General features: G+C 36.5%; 1 protein-coding gene across 1 annotated transcript in view; it reads left to right on the plus strand.

Annotated features, from left to right (window-relative positions):
* The first annotated feature begins 193 nt into the window (after positions 1 to 193).
* Positions 194 to 19,418, plus strand: part of SKA2 (spindle and kinetochore associated complex subunit 2) — a 31,994-nt gene continuing 12,769 nt past the window's right edge. Inside the window, exons 1-2 of the mRNA XM_041726557.1 lie at positions 194 to 309; positions 13,561 to 13,647. Coding sequence (XP_041582491.1) covers positions 277 to 309; positions 13,561 to 13,647 — 120 coding nt within the window. The 5' untranslated portion in view covers positions 194 to 276. The remainder of the gene's footprint in view (positions 310 to 13,560; positions 13,648 to 19,418) is intronic.

Genomic DNA, 19,418 nt, shown 5'->3' on the forward strand with positions numbered 1-19,418 from the left:
AACTATGAAATTGAAAGTGGAGATGAGGGTGCAGCCAATGGAAAAGAAAAAGTATACAGCAGCCAATCCTCCTGCAGCGTTTTGTGTTTCTGCCCAACTGGAGAAGGTGTTTCATGTGGAGGGGCGTTACCCAGTCGCCAATGGGCGGGCGCCAGTGAAGCAGAGGAACCAATGAGTGCGAGACGTTGAGTGACAGCTGTCCAATAGGGACCCTCAGTGCTAGTACGGTTTGCGGCTTAAGCACCGCCGCGGTCTGAGGAATGTCAACTATTCAACATGGAGGCGGAGGTCGATAAGCTGGAACTGATGGTGAGTGGAAAGTGAAGGAGATCTACTGGGTAGTTTATTTCTCCCGATGGCCTCCAAGGTGGGAGGCAATTTTGCGTCGCTGGAAACCCTGGGCTGCAGGAGCTGGACCATATTCAAGTTCTTTCCTCTTGTATCAAAGGGAGTCACCGTTGCTTGGTCTCTTTTAACCGCCGCGGGGGAAGGGGTTACATCCGGGAAACTCGTGAGGGAAATGGCGGGAGATGCTGAGGTAGCCGGGCCTTTGGAATTCCTTGTTCCTTGTTCTTACCTTTCCGCGCGTCAAGGAGCTGTGGCTCGTGCAGGCAGTGTTCTATGCATTCCCCCTCTCCCCCCCAAAAAAGACGTGACGGGAATGATCCCCGTGCGCTCCTAGAAGGGGAGAGGTTCACACTCCGAGGAAGGGGGATGGAGGGTGGGGTGGGGAATCAACGGAGGGGGGCGGAGAGAAATCCCATTAGGGCAGAGCGGTTCACGTTCTCCAAGGCGGGCTGAGAAAGTCTGAGAAAGGTTCTAGACTTGAGTGCATAACTTCCTAGCGGCCAAAGAAGCCCCAAGACCAATTTCTGTTAGGCTTGAAGGTGGCATTCCTTGGGTGGGGGAGAGATGTGAGCGACGGGGACCTGAATGAACCTCAAGCTCCTTTCTTGAAGCATGGGAGGAATTGGGACATGGAAGGCATCCTACCTTTGAGCTGTCGAATTTCATTCATTTATGAAAGTAGGGGGCGGAGGCGAATAATTGGAAAGGACTCCCGCTGCTTCTAGGCCTGCTTGGGGGCGCCAAGCTGAAGGGCTGTCCTAGTTTTCTTCTATGGATCCTTCCGTTACTTGTCCTCTTTATTCCCTTCCTCCCATTCTTAGACTACCAGCTTGATCGCCCGCGCTTTTTTCTTCTTAGTTCCCCTTGTTCTATCTTCAGCCCTTTGCCCCTTGCATTATGTTTGGATTGGGCTGGCTTTCTTTAAAATGCGGAATTTGGAGGACGCGCCCATCATTGAACACCTGTCGGGTTTTTTGTTTTGTTTTGTTTTGTTTTGTTGTTGTTGTTAAAAATAACAAAGTTAAGTAAAAAAAAAGCCCAAATCTTTCTCCTCCATCGTAATCCGCTACCCCCCTACCCACCCCCTAGCATTACACCTTAGGTATCATTTGTGGCCAGTGCTGTTCTCTCCAGGCTGAACCTTGGGTCACTTTAACATCCACACTTGTGATCCTGGAAGAAATTGAGTATCACACTCACCCCCATTCCCACCTCTAGAAAATGTGAGAGCTTGATATATCTTATTTTCTTCTGATGTATTCATGAATTGTAGTGCCTATCATATATAAATTTGATTTGAAGGCTTTCGGTTATTATAACAATTTTGAGTTTTAATTTTCTTTGTGAGAGTCTGTGGGGGATGGCATGGAGGCGGGGATGGCAGTGAGGAAGGAAGGATTTTTTGCCCTTTTCCAAACCTGTAATAATGAACTTTTAGCTTAAAGTTTTGTTATTATTATTATTATTATTTTTTATAATTAACTGTCTTTAAACAAAGAAACAAAAGAACCAAAAACATGTCAAGTATCCTAGTTTGATTCTGGCAACAGGCATAAATGTTTAAGTGTCTTGCTCCTTTCCCCATTCTGAATTCCTCCCTTTGGATGGATATTTCTGCCTAATTGTAAGATGGTAAATGGTAGTAATTCTGCTTTTAGCAGTTTTTCTCCCCCCTCAAGTTGGCTGTTTATTTTTGAGGTACCAATTAAGACTTTTTTGGACTTTGCATGAAAGTCAGTATTCTCACGCTCACGGTACTTTTTTTTTTTTTTTAGATTGAACACATTTTAATTTAAGAAGAAAATGATTGAGTGTACATCCTGAAAAAAAAGTTCTAGAAAATTATAAGATAGCCAGATTCTTAAGCTTTTAGGTGTTTGAATAATGGGGTAGTTTTAAAAATTCTTTTTTTAAGAGATGAGAATAAAGCAAGTCTTAAATTATTTGCAGGTAACCTAATGGTAGCCGTCCCCCCCCCCTTAAAGTTATTCGTTTGTTTCCATAATCATCGGGGTTTAAAAAATGTATTTGAACTATTATAGTTTTGTTGTTTCTGCTTTCTCTTGACTGGATAGTAAAAGATGATATGTCTCATCTTCAGATTTGCCATGTGCTTTAAAATGTCTTATCTATGAACTGGTTTATGGTTTAGTTTTAAGACTGGAAAGAAATGATTTCCTATACACTTCACTGAGTTTTGGTTCTACATTACTCGAATAAAGGATTTGTTGAAGAACTAATGTTAAAAATTTAATAAATGAAAGAGAGTGGATACTATTTAACTTTGAAAAGAAAGTACTTATTCTAATTTTGTAGTCAGCCTGGTTCTCATTTTTAAAATATTTCATATTTTTCTTGTTTGAATTAACTTCTAGTCCAGAAAATTAAACATTTGTCTCTGAAGCACTTGTCTTTAAAACCTGATTCTTGGCTAGTAGAATTGAACTATTCTAATACCTGAGTTATGTGGCCTAGGATTTGAGGTCAAGTCACTTACTCATGTTCCAGCTATCCTTAATTTGAGTTTATTTTTTAGGGGGTTGAATCTAAGTAGCTGAACTAGACTATTTAGTTTAGTGAAAGTAATGGAGAGTATTTTTGCATCAATCAACATTATTAAGGGAGGAATAAGCTCATTGTAGTGTAATCTTTGTTGTCTTTTTTCCTTTCACTTACTGGTTCAAGTGGTATTTGCCTAGTGTTCTTTTAAGGTACCACTAGTGATAGTGCACAAAAGTACAGTGGGATACTGTGATACTATTTCTATTTCTGGGTTTATATCTGACATTTAAATGGTTTCTTACCAGTTAAAAGGTTAGGATAATGATAGTTGGCTTGAATCCAAGAAAACCTTACTCATAAATCTCAGAACCTCCCTCTGTACCATTATTATTTCTTCCCTGATTTTTGTACATATGAGGAAATAGAGATGACTTCTTCCTATATTTCAGATCTTTAGGGGTTAATTCAAATCTTAAAATCCCCTTCCATGGTATTCCCTTAGGTAGCATCTTATTTAGGACATTAATTTCCTGGGAGTCTGTAAACTTTTGAGGTGAGAAGCCATAAGATGGTTAAGAGCTTTTTAGTTTATTGTAGTTTAGATTCCAGAAAGATAGATTGAGTATTTAGAGATTGAGGAAACTTATTTTACTTTTCATTTGTTTTCTCTGATATGCTTACTTAATCAGTCAGTTTCAATGGGGGAGCTGAACAACACATTTCAGCAAAACGTAGTTTTCACGACTTTGCCTTAGTAGTAATTATAACTGGTTTTGTTAATACTAGTCTTAAGGTAGTAACAATACCCATGTTAATAACTTCCAAAGCTTAGGACGTATTTACAAAATTCCTTTCTCTATGTTTCTGTTGAATATTAATCATAAGTTAGTCATCAGAAAACTATTATTTTGATATTTAAGTTCAGTTCTTTTTAACATTGATATACATGTTCTTAGGTTTTGGGTGTCTTCTGTCCAAAATGGCAACCCTTCTTTAAATTCTTTTCACATTGAAGCTTCAACTGATGCAAGATGCTTTTGTGTTCCTTTCCTACCAATTTCTGCTAACGAATGCTCTGACTTTATTGCACTACTGTACTTTACAGCTAGCAGTGCAATAGTATTGTCAAAGCATCTGAAAGCAGAATGCACACCAGAATTTTGATTCTTGCTTTACATCTTTCTTCAGTATCTGTGAGTAATTTATGATAATCCTTGTTGCTGAAAAGTATATAATTTTATTACCCAAAGTATATGTTTTAGGAAGTCCTAATTTGAAAAAAAAAAACTTTTTTTTTCTTTTAACTAGTTAAAAACTCACTATCTAATTAATGCATTGAAATGCATTAAAATAACAATTTTTATAGTTGAAGTTGTTATGGCTTGTTTAAGTAGTTGTATTTTTCTTCTTTCTGTAATAGATCTGGATAGATTCTGGCAAATCTTGAGTTTTCTTTAAGTTTTAAGATGAATTAGTAAGTAATGAAAACAATCTCTGCTGTATATTTCATAAGATAAATTGCTCCAAATCTTAATTGGTGTTAATTTTGTGTACAATATAGTTCATCCTTGAATTTCAAACTAAGAATGCTTGTTTTATTTTTTTTTTTATTTTTATTTTTTTTAGAATGCTTGTTTTAAAGTTCTTTTTTTGTAATAATGAAACAGAATAAAATGTGAATCCGTTACTTTTTTTGTAATCAGTTTTGAGATATAATTTACATACAATAAACTTACAATTACATAAAATAAAATTATAACAATTTTAGTTGCACAATTTGATGAATTTTGACAAATGTGGGCAGTGATGTAACCACCAATGATAGAACATTTCTATCACCTAAAGTCCCCTATACCCCTTTGTAGTCAACCTCCTTTTCCCAAACTCCCTAACAGTCATTGATCTCTAGTTTTGCCATTTCTAGAAGTTAAGGTAAATGGGTCATTTATGGCTTACAGTTTTATATGCCTGGCTTCCTGCATTTAGTACAGGGCTTCTGAGATTCACCCACATTGTTGTGCATATTACTAGTTGGACCATTTGTATTGCTGAGTGGTATTTCATTGGTATAGACTATTACAAACTATTTATCTATTTACCAGATTATGGACTTTGGGTTGTTTCCAGGTTTTACCTATTATGAATAAAGTTGTTATAAACATCATATTCTGTTTGTTTGGACATAATGTTTTTGTTTCTCTTGGTTAGTGTGATAAAAATATGTGTTTCATCTCATAAAAAACCACTAAAATCTTTACCAAAGCTATGATTTAGAGTTCCAGTTTCTCCACATTCTTACCAACATTCTGTATCTTATTATTGTCAGTCTTTTTTTTCTTTTTTTTTTAAGATTTTGTTTATTTATTCATGAGAGACATAAAGAGAGAGAGAGAAGCAGAGACACAGGCAGAGGGAGAAGCACGCCCCATACAGGAAGCCAGATGTGGGACTTGATCCCAGGACTCCAGGATCAAGCCCTGGGCTGAAGGCAGGTGCAAAACTGTTGAGCAACCCAGGCATCCCTTTTTTTTTTTTTTTTAAATTAATTTATCTTAGGGAGACTGAGCACCAGTGGGATGGGCAGAGGGAGAGGGAGAGAGAATCCCAAGCGGACTCCACAGCAAGTATAAAGCCCAATGTGGGATTCGATCCCATGACTCATGAGATTGTGACTTGAGCCAAAATCAAGAGTCACTCAATCGCGTCAGACTTTTCATTTTAGCTATTCTAATAGTTGTATAGTGATATCTCCTTATAGTTTGAATTTGCATTTCTTTAGTGGTTAATGGTATTGAATATCTTTTCATGTGCTTATTTGCAGTTGGAATATCTTCTTTAATAAAATATCTGTTGAAATCTTTTGCCTATTTTTAAATTGAAATGTTTGTCTTTTTAACTATTGCAAGAGTCTTTTAATTTTTTCTGTTATTTGCCCTCTCACATAAAAAATTTGGATGAAGTCTAATTTATACATTTATTCTGCTATGGATTATGCTTTTTGTGTTTTATATCAGAAATCTTTGCCTAACTCAAGGTCCACAAATGTTTTCTTCTAGAAGGTTTATAGTTTTAGTTTTTACATTTATTATAAAAAAATTATTTATTTTATTTATTTATTTTTTTTAAAGGTATTCATTTTTTTTTATTTTAATTTTTATTTATTTATGATAGTCACACAGAGAGAGAGAGAGAGAGGCAGAGACACAGGCAGAGGGAGAAGCAGGCCCCATGCAGGGAGTGGGTGGGTCTCCAGGATCACGCCCCAGGCGGAAGGCGGTGCTAAACCGCTGACGCACCCGTTTAGCTGACGCACCCGGGCTGCCCGAGCATGAGACTTTTGATCTTAGGGTCCTGAGTTCAAGCCCCACATTGGGCATGGAGCCACTTTAAAAAAAAAAAAAAAAGGTGAATTGTTAACAATGTAATGCATTTCTTTTTAGATATATCACTTGAGTCTTCTTTCTATCCAGAGCTTTACAACCATTAAGTTTTCTGGGTAAAAGATTATGTATTAGTAGAATAAGAATAAAAAAAAATGTACCAGATGGCGAGGAGAAGGAAGGTTTCTTCTGCCTTGAACTGTATTTTGATATGAACACATCTTCAATTTCAATAATAGTACATGAAAGACCATACATTTGAATTCATTTAAAGTCAAGTGGGAAATTTTAGGTTTTGAAACAAAAAAAATCTTAACTTTGTTACGCAAATATAGTACAAAGTAGGGATGCCCAGGTGGCTCATTGGTTTAGCACCTGCCTTTGGCCCAGGGCGTGATCCTGGAGTCCCCGGATTGAGTCCCGCATCAGGCTCCCCGCATGGAGCCTGCTTCTCCCTCTGCCTGTGTCTCTGCCTCTCTGTGTCTCTCATGAATAAATAAAATCTTTTTTTTTTATAAAAAATATATATATAGTACAAAGTTTCAGTATTAAGAATCTCTCTTATTTTTAAAATATTTTATTTATTTAAGAGAGAGAAAGAGCACAAAAGCATGAGTAGGGGAGAGGGCAGGGAGAGAGGCAGAAGCCCACTCAGGGACCTTGGGATCATGACCCCAGCTGCAGGCAGATGCTTAACTGACTGAGCCACTAAGGGGCCCCAGGAATATCTCGATAAAATCTATTCTCAGACTTTAATAGGTTTTACTTCTATTTTATCTCAATATATAACATTTTAAAAGTTTGAGTAGGTCAATCCTTGATTCTTTGATTCAGTGTTTTTGTTCTCATTTTATAATTGAGGAAATCTAAGTTTTGACTAAGATTTTCATGTAGTGACAGTGATTGTAAAATACATTTAACTTTATAGAACAATTTATTTTTCTCAGGAAATGTGTAACTTTATAAATTCTTCCTTTCCCCATTCAATCTGCCTAATTGTAAATGACGGCACTTCAAACTTTCAGTGTTACTAGAGCAGGCTGGCACTAGAGGAAAAAATAAAATAAAATAAAATAAAATAAAATAAATAAATAAATAAATAAATAAATAAATAAATAAATAAATAAATAAGGAGAGGACAGTGTCTGCCTTTTTTGTACCTGGCGATATGCTTTAGCATTTGGGTTTCAAATCAATCACACTTTTTTTTTGGATGACAAAAAAATCAGACTGTCTCTTGGTACTTATTGTACTTTCCATTTTTTTCCCCTGCTCCATCTAGGAGTACAGACATTCATTTCATTTGCCAATGTTCATTACTTTGTCATTGACACTAAGACAGAAGCTACATTTCTCTTAAAGTGGTGGTTTTTAATCTTTTTTTTTTTCCTTTATGCCATAGATCCTTAGAGGACCTCCACCTCACCAGAAAAATTTACAGAGATGCATTAGCTTGCTAACTAGTAAGCATGGATTTGTACACCTTTGCCCCCATGGGATCAGAGGCCCCTTAAGACTATCTGCTATCCAGGGGCACCTGGATGTCACAGTTGGTTAAGCATTCAACTGTTGGTTCCATCTCAGGGTCCTACACTTGAACCCTGTGTTGGGGTCTCTACTTGGCCTGAAGTTTGCTTGAGTTTCTCTCCCTCTGCTCCTTCCACTCGTGCTCTCTCTTTCTCTCTAAAATAAATCTTAAAAAGAAAAAAAAAAGAATATTTGCTATTTATAGGTTGAAAGTATTTGAAATTAATACTTCTTTTTCAGTATATATACATAAGTAAGAATTGCTGCCAAACATGTACTCCCTCAAGTTTATACTAAGTTTTTGTTTCAAGTATGTCCACTATTTGTGTTCTATAGTTTGGGAATGTAGCTGTGTTGTCATATTGATGACATATTCTAACTTTATAATTTTAAGATGATTTATCATGAGTATTTTATATACACATTATAAATATTATAATCGATTTCACAATATTCTCTATATTACACAATATAGTATTTGAACTGTGCTGTTTGCTAGGCACTATCAGAGATCAGTGATTTTAAAAATTAGCCTCGCATATTTGGGACAGTGAAATTCACTGTGGCTGAGGTATAAAATGTGAAGCTCGGTGGGAAGTATGTTAATGTCATCTTGTGAAGAATTATACTAAGAGTTGGAATTAATTCTATAGGTATTGGGGAACCCCAGTGATCTTTAAAAAATTTTTTTAAATAAAGATTTTATTTTTAAGTACTCTCTATAACCAGCGTAAGTCCTGAAACTATAGCCCGGAGATCAAAAGACACATATCCCGCTGACTGAGCCAGCCAGGTGCCTAAACCTCAATGATCTTTAAGAGTGACTTAGTATATAGAATGTACTTATGCTTAAAAAATGTACTTTAAATAGTTATACATGTAATGCATATTCATTGTAATTTAATTAGAAGACAGATAGGCAAAATGAAAAAAAACCCTACAATTTTATGAGTATTAAGCCTATGTTGTAGATTTTTTTATTTTTTTGCAGGTATGTATTTAACTTTTTTTTTTTTTAAAGATTTATTTACTTATTTTAGAGAAAGAGATAAAGGTGTTTTAAAATCTGCACTGGAGAGAGGGGAATGAAAAGAAAGTGTGTTAGTTAAATACTAGTTTCTTTGTTTGATACTACTACTAACCTAGATCTGGAAGTATTAAAATGCCTAATTCTCTCTTAGAATGATGTTTCTATGGAAAATGTATTTCTAAGCCTAGCTACTGAGTCTAGAATGTACCTCTACCAACTTCTCTCATTTCATGTTTTAAATTGGTCTGGAGGGATCCCTGGGTGGCGCAGCGGTTTGGCGCCTGCCTTTGGCCCAGGGCGCGATCCTGGAGACCCGGGATCGGATCCCACGTCGGGCTCCCGGTGCATGGAGCCTGCTTCTCCCTCTGCCTGTGTCTCTGCCTCTCTCTATCTCTCTGTGACTATCATAAATAAATAAAAACTAAAAAAAATATTAAAAAAAAAATAAATTGGTCTGGAGTTCTTTTCTCCTTGCTGCCAAATAGTTGAGTGGAGTTTATTATTTTTTTTATAAACTTTTTAATTTTTAAATTTTTTTAAAAAGATTTTATTTATTTATTAATGAGAGCCACAGAGGGAGGCAGAGACATAGGCAGAGAAGCAGGCTCTATGCGAGGAGCCTGATGCCAGACTCAATCCCTGGACTCCAGGATCACGCCCTGAGCCAAAGGCGGATGTTCAACCACTGAGTCACCTAGGTGCCCCTTAAATGGAGTTTAATATCCTTTGCCATTTACTTAAAGTGTTAAGCTAATTATATAATTCTAGTATATGTTTTGAAAATATGTAGCATATTCTAAAACTCAAAATTATTACCTAAACTATTCCTTTTCCTGTTTATATAGTATCTTCCTTACAGTCCCAGTCTGTTTCCAGTGATGTCCAATTGGCAGGCACCTGGGTTGCTAAGTCAGTTGAGCATCTGCCTTAGGCTCAGGTCATGTTCCCAGGGTCCTGGGATTGAGACTTGCATTGGGCTCCCTGCTCAGTGGGGAGTCTGCTTCTCCCTCTGCCTCTCCCCTGACTTGTGCTCTCTCACTTTCTTTCTCTCTCAAATAAATAAATAAAATCCTTAAAAAGGGGGGGGGGTGTTCAATTGGCAGAATGTAATTTGGCTGTTTTGGGGGCTTTAATGTTGATTTCAATGGACTTCACCCAGCTAAATTGCATATTTAATTTATCACTCATAAGATGGGTATAAAAGTTTCCATTTTATTTTTATTACTGATTTAGAAGAAAACTGGTTTCTGAAATACGAATGTCTTGGGTTTTAAAAAATTCACCAATTTTGGGGGTGCCTGGGTGACTCGGTTAAGCATCTGATTCTTAATGTTGGCTCAGATCTTGATCTCAGAGTTGTGAGATCAAGAGCCATGTTGGGTTCCACACTGTGCGTGGAACCTGCGTAAGATTCTTTCTCTCCCTCTCCCTCAGTGTTTCCGCCCCCCAATTTCACTAATTTTAAGTATTCTAATACTAAAAATAAGATAGGTAGCTAAAGTTAATTAAAGAGCAACCTCACTGTTAACAAGGCATAAAGTGGCTAATTTATAACTGAGGAGGGCTGTGAATAATGTTTATCAGCATTAGTTTATTCCCTTAGACCACTAATGAATTTTGGAGACTAATAATATTTGGTCAGCAAATTTCCTACCATGTGACTAAAAAATTTTCTGTTTATGACCAGATCCTAGAACCCTATCGATATTGTCTCTGCTGTGTAAATAGCTCTGAGTAGTGCAATATTGCTTATAGGGTTTTGGTGTTTGGGAAGAACGATGGGCAGGTTGCAGAAATTATATAGTTGAAACTGAAATGACAGTCAACTTTGTTTTGGAAGAAAACAAATAGTAGAGGCTAAATCTTAACTATAAACATTAAAATCTGAAACTCAAATGTCAAGTTTTAATATCTTAGAAGAAGGAAATTCGTCTTTTCTAAATTCTAATATTTTGATAAATTAAACTTGGATTTATTTTTAGTATTATGAAATAAAAGAATATTAGTGTTGGAAGAGACCTTAGATTTCCAACTCTTTTATTTAATAGAAGAGACCCAGAGAGATGGAAGACTAACCTAAGGCCACATAGCTTGTTAGTGATAGCAGGGCTAGAACTTCTACCATATATTATATCTCAGTTCTTTTACTTTCTTTTTTCTGGACTATATTACCAGGTTATGCTCAGAGGGAATTTTTTAAAGGACTAACTTGTGATATTAGGTTTGAAACTTAAAAACAGGGATCCCTGGGTGGCGCAGCGGTTTGGCGCCTGCCTTTGGCCCAGGGCGCGATCCTGGAGATCCGGGATCGAATCCCACGTCGGGCTCCCGGTGCATGGAGCCTGCTTCTCCCTCTGCCTATGTCTCTGCCTCTCTCTCTGTGTGTGTGACTATCATAAATAAATAAAAAATTTGAAACTTAAAAACAAAAAAACCTTTGGTAACGTCTTAACACTGCCCCCCTTCCCCATCTCTGAGACTCTTACTGGCTTTAATGTCATGTATATTATGTATAGACTTTGGTCTAACTGCATAAAAAACATAGTAATGAAAATAGAACTAGAGGCAAATAACTTAGGTTGTTTCTTTGTTTATATGAAAATGAAGGGTTCAAATCAGAAAATCTTGTTTTTCTAATTTTCAGCATCACATTGGTATCCTTTTATCTTTTCCCCCCCTGCTTATTCCCTAGCCCACTGACTTCACTAGTAAGTAAAAACTTCCCTGTGTATTTATCATGAAATGTTCTGTTCAGTTCTTCACGGAGGATTACATTCTACTTCCAAGCTGTTTTTCTCACATTTGTTTTTTAAAATTTTTAATTGTGGTAAAATATATATAACAAAATTTACCATTTTAAGTTTATAGTTTAGTGGTATTAAGTACATTCACATTGTCGTACAACTACAACCACCACCCATTTCCAGAACTTCTTCATCTTTCCAAACTCAAACTCTGGACCCATTAAACAATAACTCCCTATTCCTTTCTCCCCCTGTTTTTGAAAGTCTGTTTAAAATTCAATTTATTTTCTGAAATATTTTTCCAGTAAAAATGTAGGCACATTAGTTAAGTGGGGGGATAGGAATTTTAAAAAATCTTTTGAAAGCAGAAGTAAGTATACATATAAATGCAGCTAGGGGGAGAAGGAGGTGGAAAGCCCTGAATTTTATCATTTGCCAATTTCCTTGGTGTAAATATTCCCATGCTGGCCAATTGCAAGCTACCAGCATGATGTCGCTGAAAGTGGAGTTGGGAAGACATACATAGCACATGAGACAGTATTTTCATTATATACATATAATAGATAATCAAGAGCATATATAATAGTAAAATATAGTAAAAATCACTAGGAATTTAGGATTTTTGAGTATATATTTGTTTTTAATAATTGGTTTACTGGTAAATTTATATAATTTAATTTTTAGTTATGCCTGTGTTTAAAAACTGGTTTACAAACGTTTTTGAAAATTTAGCTGACTCCATCATATCATTGATTGAGAGCACACTCTTTGGTATCTTATTATAATAGAAGTTACTTAAAAAATTATGCTTAGATTGTTAAGTGACATCATCAATTATATATAAAGCTGTGGAACTGTAGTCTTTTTCAATAATTAAACAAATTAGGTCTTGAATGTGTAGTCTTTGTTTAATTTGTTTTATTTGGTTTGCCCTCTCCCTTGTCCCTTTCCTCATACTCTCCATCCAAATGTTATATAGGTTAGTACGTTTTTTTAATGTAAAAGAAATGTTGTCCCTGAGCATATTCCAATATGGGAAATTAAGCCAATAGGAATTTTTTTCTTTCTTTTTTTTTTTAATTAAAAATTTTTTTTCTTAAGTAGGCTCCGTGCCCAATGTGGCATGAACCCTGAGATCAAGAGTGGCATGCTCTATTGACTGAGCCAGCCAGGTACCCCAGGAATTTTCTTTATATACGTACATATACATGTGTAGTAATTATTAGTCTGCTTAACAAAGTCTGACTATTGGATAATTTAATCATAGCATATAGCATATAACTGTTAGATTAATCTAACAGTTATATAAGTAAATATAAAGACTTCATTTTTGAAAAACATTTTTTAAAAAAGATTTTATTTATTTATTTTATTGGGAAGGAGAGGAGCAGAGGGAGAGGGAGAAAATAAATGCCAAATTCGGAGAGCGCCATGCAGGGCTGGATTCCCTGAGATCATGATCTGCACCAAAACCAGGAGTCAAATGCTCAACTAACTGAGCCACTCAGGTGCCCCTTTCTGAAGGACATTTTAAGTGCCATTTTTTGTTTTATTTTGTTTTTAAGTACTTTTTTAAAAAACGATTTTATTTATTTATTCATGAGAGACACAGAGAGAGAGAGGCAGAGACACAGGCAGAAGTAGAAGCAGGCTCCATGCAGGGAGCCAGATGCGGGACTCGGTCCCGGGATTCCAGGATCACACCCTGGGTGAAAGGCAGGCACTAAACTGCTGAGCCACCCAGGCATCCCACAAAGTAGAACTCTTAATTTTGGCTCTAAATCTAAGAGAGATGTATAGAGAAACAACTTTTAAAATGTTAACTAGTTTTTAAATTTTTAATAGAGCATGGGTATTATAGATGATGGAGGTTTTATATGCTTTTCTATTTCCATATTTCCAAAATTTGTGTACTTCATGTGATCGAAATACTAAAAAATATAAGGAGAAAAGAAAGAATAATTAACAGTATATCATGTTTATTAATATATCTTTTGGTTCACAAAATGTTATTTGTGCTGATCTTTAGTTCCAGAAAGCTGACTCTGATCTGGATTACATTCAATACAGGCTGGAATATGAAATCAAGACTAATCATCCTGATACAGCAAGCAAGGTAATCTGCAAAAGAAATATATTTTTAACAAATTATTTTATTAAAAGATTTTCTGATAGTATTTCTAATAGTACATTATAAGTTAAATTATTAAGTACTAAATTATGGAATCTTAAAATCTTTTTGTTTGGAAGCTTGGTCACAGCATGCTAGAGAGATTATACCCATAGTCAAGGAAATTTGTGGCCACTTTTTTTTTAACACTTAATCAGGAATTATTGAACCCAAAGGTACAAATCACTATGGAAGCCTCTGAAATTCTGAATGAGAATATAGATAACTGTAGAGCAGTTGTTAAATACGGAGGGAGAAACCATGGCAGTCATGATAGCCTCTGAGGAAGATGATGATATACTATAAATTTGTTATATGAACTGTGATTTTTGTATAAAATTATATACTTATTTTTTCTAACTTTAGATTGATTAGAAATATTAACTCCATTTATAAGTCCATAAAATTATAACTACATGTACAGATGCCCATGGAGGTAAAGACAATTTTTTTTTTTACCGATTTCTTTGTTTATTTGAGAGAGAGAGAGCTGGGGAAGGGGGAGAGGAAGAGGGAGAGGAGAGAGAACCTTATGCAGACTCCTTGCTGAGCACAGAGTCCCACATGGGGCTTGATCTCATGACCCCAAGAACATGACTTTCACCAAAATCAAGAGTCAGGTGCTTAACTGACTTGAGCCACCCAGGCTCCCCAACAATTTTTTTTTAAGCAAACAATTTTTAAGCATTGTCTGTTAACGTTAATTGACTACTTAATGTCATTAATGTTTATTTTTGACAGCATTTGCTAGCAGATAAGAAATATCATATAGTTTGAAAAAATTTTCATATAATTAAGAATTATTTTGGATTGGTAGAAGTACAAATTAAAATAATGTTTTTCCCCCTCTCACATCCCCATCCTCTTTTTTTTTTTTTTTTTTTAATGATAGTCACACAGAGAGAGAGAGAGAGAGGCAGAGACACAGGCAGAGGGAGAAGCAGGCTCCATGCACCGGGAGCCCGACGTGGGATTCGATCCCGGGTCTCCAGGATCGTGCCCTGGGCCAAAGGCAGGCGCTAAACCGCTGCGCCACCCAGGGATCCCCCCCCCTCCCATCCTCTTTTAATTGAAGAGAACATCCTCTTTTAATTGAAGTATAGTTGATACACACTGTTATATTGGTTTCAGGTATACAACATAGTGATTGGACAACTATATACATTATGCTATGCTCACTACAGCGATAGCTACTACCATCTCTCACCCTACAACACTATAACAATACAATTGACTGTATTCCCTATGCTGTACATTTCATCCCATGATATTTTCATTCCATAACGAGAATCCTATACCATGTATCCCCTCATCCATTTGGCTCATCCCCTCATACCCCTCCCCTCTGGCAACTACCAGTTTGTTCTTATTCTGTTTCTGCTTTGTTTGGTCATTTGTTTTGTTTTTTAGGTTCTACGTCTGAGCAAAACCATGTGTCTGACTTTGTCTTTGTGTGTCTGACTTAGTTACTCTCTAGGTCTATCCATGTTGTTCCAAATGACAAGATTTCATTCTTTTTTTTTTTGATTGAGTAACATTCCATTGTACATATATATCACATTTTCTTTATCCATTCATTTATCACTGGACGTTTAGGTTGCTTCTATATCATGGCTATAATAATGTAAGTAATGCTGTAATAAGCATAGGTATGCATATACCTTTTCAAAGAGTGTTTTCTTTTGTGTGTGTATGTGTTTGTTTTCTTTGGGTCAGTACACAGTAGTAGCGAAATTACTGGATCATAATGGCATTTCTATTTTCAATTTTTTTTAGACTTTATTTATTTATTCATGAGAGACACAGAGAGAGAGAGAGAGAGAGAGAGAGGCAGAGACACTGGCAGAGGGAGAAGCAGGCCCCATGCAGGGAGCCCGACATGGGACTCCATCTTGGGACTCTAGGATCACGTCTCGGGCCAAGGCAGCACTAAACCACTGAGCCACCTGGGCTGCCCTCTATTTTCAATTTTTTTGAGGAATCTCCATACTGTTTTCCATAGTGGCCGCACCAATTTGCATTTCTACCAATAACGCATGAAGGTTCCTTTTTCTCTACTTCCTCACCAACACTTGTTACCTGTCTGGGGGTTTTTTTTTTTTTTCTTTTTTTTAAGATCTTATTTATATATTAGAGAGAGAGTGAGCACAAGTGGGAGGAAGGGCAGGAGAGGAAGAAGCAGGCTCCCCACTGAGCAGGGAGTCTGATGTGGGGCTCAATCCTAGGACTCTGGGATCATGACTTGAGCTAAAATCAGACACTTAACCAACTGAGCCACCCAGTGCCCCTCTTGTCTTTTTGATACTAGCCAATTTGACAGGTATAAGGTGTTGTCTTGTTGCAGTTTAGATTTGCATTTCCCTGATGATTACTGATATTGAGCACCTTTTCATGTGTCTATCGGCCATTTGTATGTCTTCTTTGGAAAACTGTCTATTCAGGTTCATTGCCCATTTTAAAATTGGATTATTTGTGGGGGTTTTTTGGCATGGAGTTGTATGAGTTCTTTTTATATTTTGGGTATTAACCCCTTATTGGATGTATCCTATGCAAATATCTTCTCCCATTGAGTAGATTGCCTTTTCATTTTGTTGACAGTTTCCTTCACTGTGCAATTGGGTGTAGTCCCAGTAGTTTATTTTTACTTTATCTTCCCTGTCTGAGGAGACATCACAAGAAAAATATTTCTACAGTCAGTGTCAAAGAAATTACAGCTTATACTTTCTTCTAGGAGTTTCATGGTTTTGGGGTTCACATTTAGGTCTTTAACCCATTTTGAGTTCATTTTTGTCTATGGTATAAAAAAAAGTGGTCCACTTTCATTCGTTTGTATGTGGCTGTTCAGTTTTCCTGGCACTATTTATTTATTTATTTATTTATTTATTTATTTATTCATATTTTTTTCCTGGCACCATTTATTGAAGACACTGTCTTTTCCCCATTATATATTCTTGACTCCTCTGTCATGGATTAACTGACCATATAAGTATGGATTTATTTCTGGGCTATTTTTTTAAAAAGATTATTTATTTATTTATTCACGAGAGACACACACACACAGAGAGAGAGAGAGAGAGAGAGAGAGAGTCAGAGACACAGGCAGAGGGAGAAGCAGGCTCCATGCAGGGAGCCTGATGTGGGACTCGATCCTGGGTCTCCAGGATCAGGCCCTGGGCTGAAGGCAGTGCCAAACCACTGAGCCACCCGGGCTTCCCTATTTTTTTACTATTTATTATATGTTTATTTTTGTGCCAGTACCATACTGTTTTACTATAGCTTTGTAGTATATCTTGAAATCTGGAGTCATGATTCCTTCAGCTTTGTTCTTTCTCAAGATTGCTTTGGCTATTTGGAGTCTTTGTGGTTCCATACAAATTTTAGGATTATTTTGTTCTAGTTCTGTGAAAATGGCAGTTTGATAGGGATTGCATTGAATCTATAGATTGCTTTGGGTAGTATGGACATTTTAACAATATTAATTCTTCCAATCCATGAGCATGGAATATATTCACATTTCTTTGTGTTATCTTCAATTTCTTTCATTAATTTTTTTTTTAAGATTTTATTTATTTATTCAGAGAGAGAGAGAGAGAGAGGCAGAGACACACAGGCAGAGAGAGAAGCAGGCTCCATGCAGGGAGCCTGATGTGGGACTCGATCCCGGTCTCCAGGATCACACCTTGGGCTGCAGGCGGCGCTTAACCGTGCTGCGCCACCGGGGCTACCCTCATTAATGTTTTCTTAAAAAGCAACTTTCTTGAGCTATTCACATACCATAAAATTCACCCTTTAAAAATGTACAGTTCAGTGGTTTTTAGATTCAGAGTTTTGCAGCTATAATGATAATCTACTTTCTGTCTGTATAGTCTCAATGGATTGGCTGTCTGAACATGTCATATAAATGGAATCACAGTATGTGGCCTTTTATGTCTTGGTTTTTTCACTTAGAATGTTTTATTTATTTATTTATTTACTTACTTACTTACTTACTTAGAATGTTTTAAAGGTTCACTCATGTTCTAGCATGAATCAGTACTTCATTCCTTTTTTGTTTGTTTTTTTTTTTGTTTTTTTAGAGTAGATGCATGCCCAGTGTGGAGCCCAACACGGGGCCTGAATTCATGACCCTCAGATCAACACCTGAGCTGAGATCAAGAGTCAGACACTTAACTAACTGAGCCACTCAGGCACCCTACTTCATTCCTTTGTAGAGCTGAAAAATATTGTATGGCTGTATCACATTTTCTTATTCATTCATCAGTTAATAGTTTAGTTGCTTCTTCCTTTGGCTATTTTGATAATGCTACTATAAACATTCATGTACAAGTTTCTGTGTGGACATTTCCTTTCATTTCTCTTGGGTTTATACCTAAGAGTGGAATTGGTGGCCATATAGTAACTCTATGTTTAATATTTTAAGAAACTGCCTAATTGTTTTCCAAAGCAGTTGTACCATTTTACATTCTTTTTTTTTTCATATTACATTCTTAGTTTTTTTTTCCATTGTGGTAAAATACATGTAACATAAAATTTATCATTGTAACCATTTTTGAGTGTATAGTTCAGTTCAATTAATTACATTTGCATTGTTATGCAACCATCATCACCATCTCCAGAACTGAAGATGTCATCATCTGTCCAAACTGAAATTCTGTACCTATTAAATAATAGCCTTCCATTCCCAACTTCTTTCAATCCCTGCAACCATCATTCTACTCTCTTTTCTATGAATTTAAGTCTAGGTAGGTACTTCATGTAAGTGGAGCCATATATCTATGCTTTTGTGGCTAGGTTATTTATTATCTCACTTAGTGTAATGTCAGTGTTCATCCACAGTGTAGCATGTATAATATTTTCCTTTTTAAGGCTGAATAATATTCCATAGTGTGTGTGTGTGTGTGTGTGTGTGTGTGTGTATACATACTTCATGTTTATTTATTTATTTTTAAAGATTTTATTATTTATTTATTCATGAGAGACACAGAGAGAGAGAGAGGCATAGACATAGGCAGAGGGAGAAGCAGGGTCCATGCAGGGAGCCGGATGCGGGACTTGGTCCCGGGACTCCAGGATCACGGCACAAGCTGAAGGCAGACACTCAACCACTGAGCCACTCAGGTGTTCCTATATACATCATTTAAAAAATCCATTTATCTGTCATTGAACACTGAATTGCTTTCATCTTTTGGGTATTATGCTGCTATGTATCTGGGTATACATATATCTTTTTGAGTCCTTGTTTTTAACTCTTTTGTCCACACACACATACACACACGCCCCTAAAGGTGGAATTGCTGATCGTATGGTAATTCTCTGCCAAGTTTTGAGGAACTATAACTTCAAACACTTATATTTATCCAGTAACTCCACCTCCCCCCCACCCTTTTTTTTAAGATTTTATTTATTTGAGAGAGTGACAGAGCAAGCATGAACAAGGTGGTGGGGGGGATGGGCAGAGGGAGAGGGAAAAGCAGGCTCCTCGCTGAGCAGAGATCTGAATGTGGGGCTTGATCCCAGTACCCTGGGACTATGACTTGAGCCAAAGGCAGACACTTAACCGACTGAGCCATCTAGGTACCCCTGAGCACATCTTGTATACTTCTATGACCTGTCATAAATGATCATCCACTTAAAATAAACAAGAGCCCAAAGGAATTGAAGTGTGACAGGCACAAGATTAAATAAAGTGCAACTAGTTTATAAACACTAATAAAAGA

The sequence above is a fragment of the Vulpes lagopus genome, chromosome 12 (genome assembly GCF_018345385.1).
Source record: "Vulpes lagopus strain Blue_001 chromosome 12, ASM1834538v1, whole genome shotgun sequence".
Classification (NCBI taxonomy): domain Eukaryota; kingdom Metazoa; phylum Chordata; class Mammalia; order Carnivora; family Canidae; genus Vulpes; species Vulpes lagopus.